The 12,301-nt window shown below is 71.7% G+C and overlaps 2 protein-coding genes and 1 long non-coding RNA gene across 4 annotated transcripts; 1 reads left to right on the forward strand and 2 right to left on the reverse strand.

Moving 5' to 3' along the window:
- Positions 1–317: 317 nt before the first annotated feature.
- Positions 318–1,544, reverse strand: LOC142051138 (uncharacterized). The gene is made up of 2 exons (XR_012658310.1): positions 1,116–1,544; positions 318–1,074 (listed from the first exon to the last, which is right to left on the reverse strand). It is a non-coding gene; the product is annotated as an uncharacterized LOC142051138 (long non-coding RNA).
- Positions 550–10,816, forward strand: LOC142051136 (branched-chain-amino-acid aminotransferase, cytosolic-like). 2 transcript variants are annotated; one of them, XM_075080316.1, is made up of 11 exons: positions 550–674; positions 4,545–4,595; positions 4,698–4,898; positions 5,422–5,532; positions 5,878–5,997; positions 6,681–6,844; positions 7,724–7,866; positions 7,954–8,039; positions 9,279–9,419; positions 9,852–9,926; positions 10,035–10,816. In XM_075080316.1, the coding sequence occupies exons 1-11, from the start codon at positions 633–635 to the stop codon at positions 10,071–10,073; spliced, it is 1,173 nt and encodes a 390-aa protein (XP_074936417.1). In that variant the 5' UTR covers positions 550–632; the 3' UTR covers positions 10,074–10,816. The 2 variants fall into 2 exon arrangements, with proteins under 2 accessions (XP_074936417.1, XP_074936418.1); XM_075080317.1 differs by having other exon boundaries at positions 7,954–8,035.
- On the reverse strand, positions 10,795–12,296 carry LOC142051145 (uncharacterized; the record flags this gene model as incomplete). Its single annotated transcript, XM_075080329.1, is given in 4 exon segments — positions 10,795–11,250; positions 11,662–11,759; positions 11,762–11,831; positions 12,264–12,296. Coding segments are annotated over 4 exon segments (657 nt in total), but the record flags the coding sequence as incomplete, so codon positions are not given.
- Positions 12,297–12,301: the final 5 nt, after the last annotated feature.

A 12,301-nucleotide genomic window follows, 5' to 3' on the forward strand; every position in this document is an offset into this window, starting at 1 on the left:
CCCATCCCCCCACGCAGAGACGCGGGCGGGGCGAAGGGCGGCGGTTGGGTGGGGTCAGAGGTGAAAGGGCACGGCGGGGTGGGAGTGCTGGGCGGGGGGGGAGGGGTGGAGGATGACCTGACCTCTGACCCCACGACCCCTCTGTCTGGGGGCAGGGGTGGGAACGTGCTGACCGGGAGCTGTCAATCATCGAGGGGGCAGCGGCCCCGCCCACGCACGTGCCAGGCCCCGCCCCGCCGCAGGGCTTTGTGGGACATTTTGCCAGGAGGGGGCGGGGTCGGAATGCAAATGAGGGGGCGGGGCCTCGCACCAAGGCAAAAGCGGCAAAACGGGTTTTATTGGTGTGGAAGGATGGCGATGACGTCACAGGGCGGGGCCGCGCGTCGCCCGGCAACGAGGGCGGGGAGGCTTCCTGGCCCCGCCCACCGCCTCGCTCCTCCCCCTCCCGGCTCGGGGGCGTGGCCTCGTGGGGCGGTCCGGCGGGGGCCGTCGCCATTGGCCGCGGAGGCGCGGCGGGGGGGGGCGCGGCCGATCGCCGGGCGAGGGCGGCTGCCATTGGCGGTCGGCGGGGGAGGGGTGGCTCCGCGCGCCCCCATTGGCCGCCGGCGGGGGCGGGGCGGGGCGGTGGAGCGATGGCGGCGGCGCTGCGGTCCCGGTGCCGGGGCGGCGGAGCGGTGAGTGGGGGGCGCTTCCGGGGGGCGGGAACTGCTTCCGGGGCGCTGCCCCCCGGGCCCCCCACTGCCCCCCCCCAGTGCCCCCCAGGCCCCCCCGGAGCCCCTCCCAGTCCTCCCAGTGCTCCCCTAGCCCTACCGGAGCCCCACCCCGGTCCCCCCAGGCCTTACTGGAGACCCCCCCCAGCCCTCCCTGTGCCCCCCCCAGACCTCTCCATCACCTCCAGCCCCTCCTGAAGCTCATCCCAGTCCTCCCAGTGCCCCCAGGCCCTCCTGGAGCCCCTCCCGGAGCCCCTCCCAGTTCCCCCAGTACCCCCAAGCCTTGCTGGAGCCCATCCCAGTCCTTCTAGTGCCCCCCAGGCTACCCTGGAGCCACCCCAGTCCTCCCAGTCACGTCCAGGTCCTCCTGGAGCTTATCCCAGTCCTCCCAGTGCCCCCCCAGACCCTCCTGGAGCTTATCCCAGTCCTCCCAGTGCCCCCCCAGACCCTCCTGGAGCTTATCCCAGTCCTCCCAGTGCCCCCCCAGTCCTCCCAGTCATGTCCAGGTCCTCCTGAATCTCATCCCAGTCCTCCCAGTGCCCCCCCAGATCCTTCTGGGGCCCCTCCCACTCCTCCCAGTGCCCTCCCTGTCCTCCCAGTGCCCTCCAGGCCCTCCTGGTCCCAGTCCCAGTCCTCCCGGTGCCCCCCCAAGGATCTACTGGAGCCCATCCCAGTCCTTCCCATGCCCCTCCAGTCCCAATCCCAGTCACTTCCAGGCCCCCCTGAAACTCATCCCAGTCCTCCCAGTGACCCCCAGACCCTACTGGAACCTTTCCCCATCTTACCACTGCCCCCCTCAGCACTCCTGGAGCCCCCCCCCGGTCCTCCCAGTGCCCCCCCAGGTCCTACCAGTGCCCCCCCAAGTCATCCCAGTGCCCCCAGTACCCCCCAGGCCCTCCTGCAGCCTTTTCCAGTCCTCCCAGTGCCCTCCCAGTGCCCTCCCACTGCCCTCCCACTGCCCCCCCACTGCCCCCCCACTGCCCCCCAGGCCCTACTGCGGCCTTTCCAGTCCTCCCAGTGCCCTCCCAGTGCCCCCCAGGCCCTACTGCGGCCTTTTCCAGTCCTCCCAGTGCCCTCCCAGTGCCCTCCCAGTGCCCCCCAGGCCCTACTGCAGCCTTTTCCAGTCCTCCCAGTGCCCTCCCAGTGCCCTCCCAGTGCCCCCAGGCCCTACTGCGGCCTTTTACAGTCCTCCCAGTGCCCTCCCAGTGCCCTCCCAGTGTCCTCCCAGTGCCCTCCCAGTGCCCCCACAGTGCCCCCAGGCCCTACTGCGGCCTTTTCCAGTCCTCCCAGTGCCCTCCCAGTGCCCTCCCAGTGCCCCCCAGGCCCTACTGCAGCCTTTTCCAGTCCTCCCAGTGCCCTCCCAGTGCCCCCCAGGCCCTACTGCGGCCTTTTCCAGTCCTCCCAGTGCCCTCCCAGTGCCCTCCCAGTGGCCTCCCAGTGCCCCCAGTGCCCTCCCAGTGCGCCCCAGGCCCTACTGCGGCCTTTTCCAGTCCTCCCAGTGCCCTCCCAGTGCCCTCCCAGTGCCCCCCAGGCCCTACTGCGGCCTTTTCCACTCCTCCCAGTGCCCTCCCAGTGCCCTCCCAGTGCCCCCCAGGCCCTACTGCGGCCTTTTCCAGTCCTCCCAGTGCCCTCCCAGTCCTCCCAGTGCCCTGCCAGTCCTCCCAGTGTCCTCCCAGTGTCCTCCCAGTGCCCTCCCAGTGCCCCCAGTGCCCCCCAGGCCCTACTGCGGCCTTTTCCAGTCCTCCCAGTGCCCTCCCAGTGCCCTCCCAGTGCCCTCCCAGTGCCCCCAAGCCCTACTGCGGCCTTTTACAGTCCTCCCAGTGTCCTCCCAGTGTCCTCCCAGTGCCCTCCCAGTGCCCTCCCAGTGCCCCCAGGCCCTACTGCGGCCTTTTCCAGTCCTCCCAGTGCCCTCCCAGTGCCCTCCCAGTGCCCTCCCAGTGCCCCCCAGGCCCTACTGCAGCCTTTTCCAGTCCTCCCAGTGCCCTCCCACTGCCCTCCCAGTGCCCTCCCAGTGCCCCCCCACTGCCCCCCAGGCCCTACTGCGGCCTTTCCAGTCCTCCCAGTGCCCTCCCAGTGCCCCCCAGGCCCTACTGCGGCCTTTTCCAGTCCTCCCAGTGCCCTCCCAGTGCCCTCCCAGTGCCCCCCAGGCCCTACTGCAGCCTTTTCCAGTCCTCCCAGTGCCCTCCCAGTGCCCTCCCAGTGCCCCCAGGCCCTACTGCGGCCTTTTCCAGTCCTCCCAGTGCCCTCCCAGTGCCCTCCCAGTGCCCTCCCAGTGCCCCCCAGGCCCTACTGCAGCCTTTTCCAGTCCTCCCAGTGCCCTCCCAATGCCCCCCAGGCCCTACTGCGGCCTTTTCCAGTCCTCCCAGTGCCCTCCCAGTGCCCTCCCAGTGTCCTCCCAGTGCCCCCAGTGCCCCCTCAGTGCGCCCCAGGCCCTACTGCGGCCTTTTCCAGTCCTCCCAGTGCCCTCCCAGTGCCCTCCCAGTGCCCCCAGTGCCCCCCAGGCCCTACTGCGGCCTTTTCCACTCCTCCCAGTGCCCTCCCAGTGCCCTCCCAGTGCCCCCCAGGCCCTACTGCGGCCTTTTCCAGTCCTCCCAGTGCCCTCCCAGTCCTCCCAGTGCCCTCCCAGTGCCCTGCCAGTCCTCCCAGTGCCCTCCCAGTGCCCTCCCAGTGCCCCCCAGGCCCTACTGCGGCCTTTTCCAGTCCTCCCAGTGCCCTCCCAGTGCCCTCCCAGTGCCCCCAAGCCCTACTGCGGCCTTTTACAGTCCTCCCAGTGTCCTCCCAGTGTCCTCCCAGTGCCCTCCCAGTGCCCTCCCAGTGCCCCCACAGTGCCCCCAGGCCCTACTGCGGCCTTTTCCAGTCCTCCCAGTGCCCTCCCAGTGCCCTCCCAGGCCCTACTGCGGCCTTTTCCAGTCCTCCCAGTGCCCTCCCAGTGCCCTCCCAGTGCCCCCAGGCCCTACTGCGGCCTTTTCCAGTCCTCCCAGTGCCCTCCCAGTGCCCTCCCAGGCCCTACTGCGGCCTTTTCCAGTCCTCCCAGTGCCCTCCCAGTGCCCTCCCAGTGCCCCCAGGCCCTACTGCGGCCTTTTACAGTCCTCCCAGTGCCCTCCCAGTGCCCTCCCAGTCCTCCCAGTGCCCTCCCAGTGCCCCCAGGCCCTACTGCGGCCTTTTCCAGTCCTCCCAGTGCCCTCCCAGTGCCCTCCCAGTGTCCTCCCAGTCCTCCCAGTGCCCTCCCAGTGCCCCCCAGGCCCTACTGCGGCCTTTCCAGTCCTCCCAGTGTCCTCCCAGTGCCCTCCCAGTGCCCCCAAGCCCTACTGCAGCCTTTTCCAGTCCTCCCAGTGCCCTCCCAGTGCCCTCCCAGTGCCCTCCCAGTGCCCTCCCAGTGCCCCCAGGCCCTACTGCGGCCTTTTCCAGTCCTCCAGTGCCCTCCCAGTGTCCTCCCAGTCCTCCCAGTGCCCTCCCAGTGCCCCCAGGCCCTACTGCGGCCTTTTCCAGTCCTCCCAGTGCCCTCCCAGTGCCCTCCCAGTGTCCTCCCAGTCCTCCCAGTGCCCTCCCAGTGCCCCCCAGGCCCTACTGCGGCCTTTTCCAGTCCTCCCAGTGCCCCCAGCCCCCCGTCTCTCCGCAGGCGTCTGGTGGCTCCCCTGCTCTGCTCCCGATGGCGGCCGTGGGGGGCAAAGTCCAGGGTCCGGGGCTGGTGGGGGTGGGGACCAGGGCATCTGGGGCCCCTCCCCTGCCACGCCCTCCCCCATTACTGCTCCGGGACTGGGACAAACTGGGTGGGCTGGGGGGGTCCTGGACGCCCGGGTCCCCTCTGACCGCCCCCCCCATCCCCCCCGCCAGCTCCTGGTGACCCTGCTGGGACCCCGGCGAAGCTACAACAGCGTCTTCAGGGTGAGCCGGCCACCCGAGGCCCCCCGGGGCGGGGGGGGGGAGCCCTCGAGCGCCCCCCGAGCGCCCCCCCCGCCCCGCTGAGCCCCCCGCCGGGGTCCGCAGGCCGCGGAGCTGGAGGTGGAGCGGAGCCGCAGCCCCAAGGCCAAGCCGGAGCCGCGGGACCTGCTCTTCGGGCGTGTCTTCACCGACCACATGCTGACGGTGGAGTGGGCGCAGGGCTCGGGCTGGGGGCGCCCCCGCATCTGCCCCTTCCAGGAGCTGCGCCTGCACCCCGCCGCCTCCGCCCTGCACTACGCCGTCGAGGTCAGCGGGGTCGGCACCCCCGGGGCCCCCCAGGACCCCCCCGCGACCTCCAGGACCCCCCTGACACCACCCTGTGACCTCTGACAACCCCCCTGGCACCCTCTGGGACCCCCCAGGACCCCTCTGACACCCCCCCGCGACCTCCGGGACCCCCCTGACTCCCCGCTGTGACCTCTGACACACTCCCGGGACCCCCTGCGTCCCCCTTGGGACACTCTGGGACCCCCTAGGACCCCGCTGGGACCCCCTGCACCCCCTTGAGACACTCTGGGAGCCCCTAGGACCTGCCTGGCACCCTCCCAGGACCCCTGACACCCCCCTGTGACCTCTGACACACTCCCGGGACCCCCTGCGCCCCCCTTGGGACACTCAGGGACACCCCAGGACCCCTCTGACTCCCCCCTGGGACCCCCTGCACCCCCCGGGACACTCTGGGAACCCCCAGGGCCCCTGACACCCCCCTGTGACCTCTGACCTCCCCATGACCTCTGACCCCCATGACCTCTGACTCCCCCCCCCCCAGCTCTTCGAAGGCATGAAGGCATTCCGAGGCGCCGATGACAAAATCCGGCTTTTTCGCCCCGAACTGAACATGGAGCGAATGGGGCGCTCGGCTGAGAGGGTCTGCCTGCCGGTGCGTGGGGGCGGGGGTCCCCCGGGGGAGGGGGGGGTACCTCGGGGCAGGGGGTCCCCAAGGGCGGGGGTCCCCCGGGGGAGGGGGGGGTACCTCGGGGCAGGGGGTCCCCAAGGGCAGGGGGCGGGGGGGCCCCTGGGGGAGGTGGGGGGGGTACCTCGGGGCAGGGGTCCCTGCTCAGGAGCGACGCTTGGCCTCAGCAGGTCTTCGACGGGGTGGAGGGTCCCCTGGGGTGGGTGGCAGGGGGTCCCCCGGGGTGGGGATCCCCCAGGGCGGGGGGGGCAGGGGTCGGGGGGGGTCCCTGGGGCGGGGGTCCCCGCTCGGGGTGACGCGCGGGCTCGGCAGGCCTTCGACGGGGCGGAGCTGCTGGAGTGCATCCGTGCGCTGGTGCGGCTGGAGCAGGAGTGGGTGCCCCGCTCGGAGCACGCCAGCCTCTACATCCGCCCCACCTTCATCGGCACCGAGGTGGGGGGCTCGGGGGGCCGGCGGGATGCGGGGTCCCGGGGGGCAGCGTCCCTGGGGGGCGTCGTACGTGCCCTGCGGGGCGTTATGGGGCGTCCTGGGGGTGTTATGGGGTGTCCTGAGAGGGGTTGTGGGGGTCTTGGGGGGGGGGGGGGTTACACGGTCTTGGGGGCGTTGTGGGAGAGCTGGGGGTTCATGGGGGTCTTGGGGGGGTTATAGGAGTCTGGGGGGAATACAGGGGTCCTGGTGGGGGGAGGTTTGGGGGCCCTGGGCACGGTATGGGGGTCCTGGGGGAGTTGTGGGATTGCTGGGGGGGTTATGGAGGTTCTAGGGGGGGGGTTATGGGTGGTCTTAGGGGATTGTGGGGTACCCTGGGGGTTCATGGGGGTCCTAGCTCTGTCCTTGGGGGGGCCCTGTGGGGGTTATGGGGGGGTTGCTGTGGGATTTCAGGGTCACGGGGGTGTCTCTGAGGGGGTTATCGGGTGCCCGGGGTGGGGGGTGTCTCTGGGATCACGGGGTCCTGGGGGGGTTGGGGGTGGTGGGCATCTCTGGGGAGGTCCCCTGGGGTTGGGGGGCTCCTGGGGGAGCTCCAGGGTCCTGCGGGGGGGGATGCTGGGGTTCCCAGGGGAGCTTTGGGGTGCTGGGGCGGAGGGGTTGCGATGAGGTCGCTGACCCCCCCGCGTCAGCCCTCGCTGGGGGTGGCCCCCCCCGGGCGGGCGCTGCTCTTCGTCATCCTCTGCCCGGTGGGACCCTACTTCCCGGGGGGCCACTTCAGCCCCGTGGGGCTCCTGGCCGACCCCTCCCACGTCCGCGCCTGGCCCGGGGGCGCCGGCCACTGCAAGCTGGGGGGGTGAGTGGGCCCCTGGGGGGGCCCCAGGGGCGGGGGGGGGGGTCCCAGGGGGGGTCACCCAGGTGGCTGGGGGGCCCAGAGGTCTGGGGGGACGCGAGGGTTTGGGGGGACCCAGGTGACGGGGGGGGGGGGAGCCAGGCAAGCAGTGGGGACCCGGGTTTTTGGGGGGGCATCCAAGGGGCACCCAGGTGTTGGGGGGGGCAGGAATTCAGGGGGGATTATGGGTGTTTGGGAGACCCCAGGTGTTTGGGGGGGGGTCTCAGGCATTGGAGGAGGGGGGACATAGGTGTTTTGGGGGACCCGGGTGTTTGGGGGGGGGGTCCCAGGCATTTGTGGGGTACATACATGGGTGTTTGGGGGGGGTCCCTGGTGTTTGAGGGGGCCCTAGGCATTTGGGGGGCTCCATGGGTGCTTGGGGGGGGTCCAGGCATTTGGGGGGGCCCCATGGGTGCTTGGGGGGGGTCCAGGCATTTCGGGGGGGCCCAGGCATTTAGACGGCCCCATGGGTGCTTGGGGGGCCTCAGGAATTTAGGGAGCCCCGTGGGTGTATGGGGGTGTCCAGGCATTTGGGGGGGCCCCATGGGTGTCTGGGGGGCCCCAGGCATTTAGAGGGGGGACCCAAGGGTGCTTGGGGGGGCCTCAGGAATTTAGGGGGCCCCATGGGTGCTTGGGGGGGTCCAGGCATTTAGGGGGTCCCATGGGTACTTGGGGGGCCTCAGGCATTTAGGGGGCCCCATGGGTGCTTGGGGGGGTCCAGGCATTTAGGGGGCCCCATGGGTGCTTTGGGGGCCCAGGCATCGTGGCGGCCGCCGGCCCTCGGGGGCCGCGGTGGGCAGGCGTGGGGTCCCGGCTGCCCGCGTGCCCCCCGGTGCCCCCCAGGAACTACGGCCCCACCATCGCGCTGCAGCGGGCGGCGCAGGCGCGCGGGTGCCAGCAGGTGCTGTGGCTGCACGGCCCCCAGCGCCTCCTCACCGAGGTCGGCACCATGAACCTCTTCGTCTTCTGGCACCGCGAGGACGGGGGTATGGGGGGGCGCGGGGGGCGCGGGGGGCGGGGGGAGGCGGGGGCCACCCCCCCACCCCCATCACACACCCATCCCCCCACTCCAGAGCTGGAGCTGGTGACCCCCCCCCTGGACGGGCTGATCCTGCCCGGGGTGACGCGGCAGAGCCTGCTGGAGCTGGCGCGGGAGTGGGTACGGGGGGACACGGGGGTATGGGGGAGACATGGGGGTACGGGGGGACACGGGGGTACGGGGGGGACACAGGGGTACGGGGGGATTTGCGGGTACGGGGGGACACGGGGGTATGGGGGAGACATGGGGGTACGGGGGGACACGGGGGTACGGGGGGGACACAGGGGTACGGGGGGATTTGCGGGTACGGGGGGACACGGGGGTATGGGGGAGACATGGGGGTACGGGGGGACACGGGGGTACGGGGGGGACACAGGGGTACGGGGGGATTTGGGGGTACGGGGGGACACGGGGGTATGGGAGAGACATGGGGGTACGGGGGACACGGGGGTACGGGGGGGACACAGGGGTACGGGGGGATTTGGGGGTACGGGGGGACACGGGGGTATGGGGGAGACATGGGGGTACGGGGGGACACGGGGGTATGGGGGGACACAGGGGTACGGGGGTACGGGGGGTACGGGGGGACACGGGGGTATGGGGGGACACAGGGGTACGGGGGGATTTGGGGGTACGGGGGGACACGGGGGTATGGGGGAGACATGGGGGTACGGGGGGACACGGGGGGTATGGGGGGACACGGGGGTACGGGGGGTACGGGGGGACACGGGGGTATGGGGGGACACAGGGGTACGGGGGGACACAGGGGTATGGGGGGATTTTGGGGGTACAGTGGGGACACGGGGTTATGGGGGGACACGGGGGTTCGGGGTGTATGGGAGGACATGGGGGGACACGGGGTATGGGGGGGACATGAGGATATGGGGGGGTACAGGGGGATATGGGGGACATGGGGTTATGGGGGGACATGGGCTATGGGGGGACACGGGGGGGTACAGGGTGTATGGGGGGTTACATGGGGGGCACGGGGTATGGGGGTTACGGGGTGGGGGATACCTGGGGGACATAGGGGTGGGAGACGCGGAGGGGGGAGACACAGAGCACACAGGGATTATGGGGTGTACAGGGGGCTAAAGGGGGTATGGGGGGGCCGCAGGGACATGGGGGGATGTGGGGGGACATGGGGGGTGGGGGGATAAGGGGAGGGACAAGGGGGGGCGGCTAGGGGCTTGGGGGGCAGGGGCATGGGGACACTGACCCCACAGTGGGGACGGGCATGCAGGGGGGACAGGGTGCCCCCATGACCCCCCACCCCAATGCCAGGGGCGGTGGGGAGGGGTCTCAGAGCCCAGCCCACCCCTCCCCCACACCCCCGCTGACACCCCCTGCCCCCTGCAGGGGGAATTTGAGGTGCGCGAGGGACCCCTCCCCATGGGGTCCGTCCTGGGGGCGCTGGCCCAGGGGCGCCTGCGGGAGATGTTCGGGTCGGGGACGGCCTGCGTGGTGTGTCCCGTGGGGGGCATCCTCTATGGGGACAAGGTACGGGGGGCTCGGGGGGGCTGGGGGGCGTGGGGACCCCCAACCCTGCGTGGTGTGTCCCGTGGGGGGCATCCTCTATGGGGACAAGGTACGGGGGGCTCGGGGGGGCTGGGGGCGTGGGGACCCCAGCCCTGCGTGGTGTGTCCCATGGGGGGCATCTTCTATGGGGACAAGGTACGGGGGGCTCGGGGGGGCTGGGGGGCGTGGAGACCCAGCCCTGCGTGGTGTGTCCCATGGGGGGCATCCTCTATGGGGACAAGGTACGGGGGGCTCAGGGGGGGCTGGGGGGCGTGGGGACCCCCAACCCTGCGTGGTGTGTGCGTGTCGGGGGGGGGGGGAAGAGGGGGTCGGGGGGGGGTTGGGGGGCCCGGGGGAGGGTCTTGGGAGGGTCTTGTGGGGGTCTGTCCCCCCCATGCCCCCCCGCCCCCCCAGTGGCACCCCGTCCCCACGATGGAGCACGGCCCCGAGCTGGCGCAGCGGTTCCTGCAGGCCCTGAGCGACATCCAGGTGGGACACGGAGGGGGGGGCCCGGGGGGGGGGGGGGGGGGGGGTGTCTGGGGGGCGGGGGGTGTGTGTCAAACAACCCCCCCCATGACCCCCTCCCCCCCACCCCAGTACGGCCGCGTCCCCAGCGAGTGGGCCCAACCCCTGTGACCCCCCCGACCGGGGCCGAGCCCCCACCGCGGCGCTGGACACCCGGGGGGGCTCTGCCCCTCCCCCAGAATACCCGGGGGGGGGGCAAATCCCCCCCCCAACACACCAAATATGGGGGGGGGCGCAGATGCCTCCTCCTGCAGCTCCCCCTCCCCACAGGGGGAATCTGCTCCCCCCCCCCAAACACTCCAGCCCCCCCCGATATTTTCCCCCCAATGCCAAATACTCCTCGGGGGGGGGTGGGGGGGCAGTGGGATGGAAGGGGTCCCTGCCCCCACCCCAACACTCCAGCACCTGCTTTCAGGGGGGGTGGGGGTGGGTGGGGTGTGTGTCCCTGCCTTTTCCCCTGCCCCACCCCCCCAGACCCCCCACCCCCCACCCCCCAAGTGCAATACTCTGAGCTGCAGCCCCACACATATGGGGGGGGAGGGGGTCCAGCTGCAAAGGCTTCTGGGTATGCCCCCCCACCCCCACCCCACAGTGCCTTCTGGGGACCCCCCAGCCCCGCCCCAAGGGCGTCTGGGTCACCCTCCCCCCCCCACCCAAGGCATTGTGGGAAAATCCCGATCAATGCCCGTTGGGGGGGGGTGGGGGGTTTGCAAAGGATGCTGGGAAACACGCACTTGCAAAGCCTTATGGGTACCTCCCCCCACCTGGGACCCCCCCCCGAAAGTGAATGGTTAAAGGTCAACCAAGGTCAATGGGGGGGGGGGGGGGGTCGTTAATAAATGAGTTGGAACGAACTGGGCGACTCCGGCTCTTGGCGGGGGGGGGGGTGAAGGGGGGGGCTCTGGGGGGGACACACAGGACACCCACTCAGTGCCTTAATGCTGGGGGGATTTATTTGGGGGGGGGGTGGGAATCGGTGCTGGAAGGCGTGATGGTGACGGTGATGATGGTGACGGTGATGATGGTGACGGGGTCCCTCGGGGGGGTCCCGGGCTGGCTCCGCCTGCAGGAGATGAAGAGGGGGGCTGAGCTGGGGGGAGTGGGGGGGTTCCCCATGGGGGGGTTGGGGGTCCCCAATCGGGGGGGGGGGGGGGGGGGTTGGGGATGCCCCTCCCCATGTCTCACCCTCAGGCGGGGCCCCCCCTGGGGCTTCGAACTTCTTCTTGCGCCCCTCCATCCCGCTCAGCGCGTCCACGTTCTTCCGCCAGTCCCCGACCTCCCGGCTCTCCTGCCCCGCCCACCGCGTCACGGACACGCCCACCCCGCCCCGGGACACGCCCCTCAACGCAGCCCGCTCCCACGTCACTCAAGACACACCCCCTCAACTCAGGACACGCCCCTCAGCCCAGGTCAGGTCTGCCCCACCTGGGACACACCCACCCCGGAACACGCCCCCTCGACGCAGGCCACGCCCACCGGACTGGGACACACCCATCCCTCCCAGTAGAAGCCCACTCCATTAAAGACATGCCCACTCCACCCGGGACACACCCTCTCAACCCACAGCCACGCCCTTCACCCCAGGGTCACACCCTGCCATGGCCCTGCCCCCGCCGCCCCACCCCTTCCTCCCGGCCACGCCCGTGTCCCCCACTCCTCCGTGTCCCCCACCGGCCGTGTGTCGTGTCCCCCACCCCACCTTCTCGGCGTCGTCCTTGCGCACTTGCCGCAGCCCCGCCCGCAGGTCGGTGCCCACCCGGTGCTTGGAGCCCAGCAGCGCCGCCATCATGGCGTCGCCGAGAGCCGCACGCGCCGCAGGGCCGGCCGCACGAACCGGCCGCCGGCCACGCGCCGCCGCAGCTCCTCCGCCTGCGCACGCACGCGGGGGTCGCACGCGGGGGTCACGGGGAGGGGACGCACGCGGGGGGTCGCGGGGGGACGCGCTGCCGCAGCACCTCCGCCTGCACACGCACGCGGGGGGGTCGCACGCGGGGGGACGCACGCGGGGGGGTCGCACGTGGGGGTCACGGGGAGGGGACACACGCAGGGGGTCGCACGTGGGCGTCACGGGGAGGGGACACACGCGGGGGGGTCGCACGTGGGGGTCACGGGGAGGGGACACACGCAGGGGGTCGCACGTGGGCGTCACGGGGAGGGGACACACGCGGGGGGGGTCGCGGGGGGTCGCAGGCGGGGGTCGCGGGGGGACACACGCGGGGGGACACGGGGCCACGTGCCCTTGGACAGGGGGACACCACAGGGGGACACTGGGGGAGGGGCGCGTTGGGGAGGGGTCCCCACCTCGGCCACGTTCTTGCTGACGCGGGTGCCCATGTCAT

This window comes from Phalacrocorax aristotelis, unplaced genomic scaffold (genome assembly GCF_949628215.1).
Source record: "Phalacrocorax aristotelis unplaced genomic scaffold, bGulAri2.1 scaffold_225, whole genome shotgun sequence".
Taxonomy (NCBI): Eukaryota; Metazoa; Chordata; class Aves; order Suliformes; family Phalacrocoracidae; genus Phalacrocorax; species Phalacrocorax aristotelis.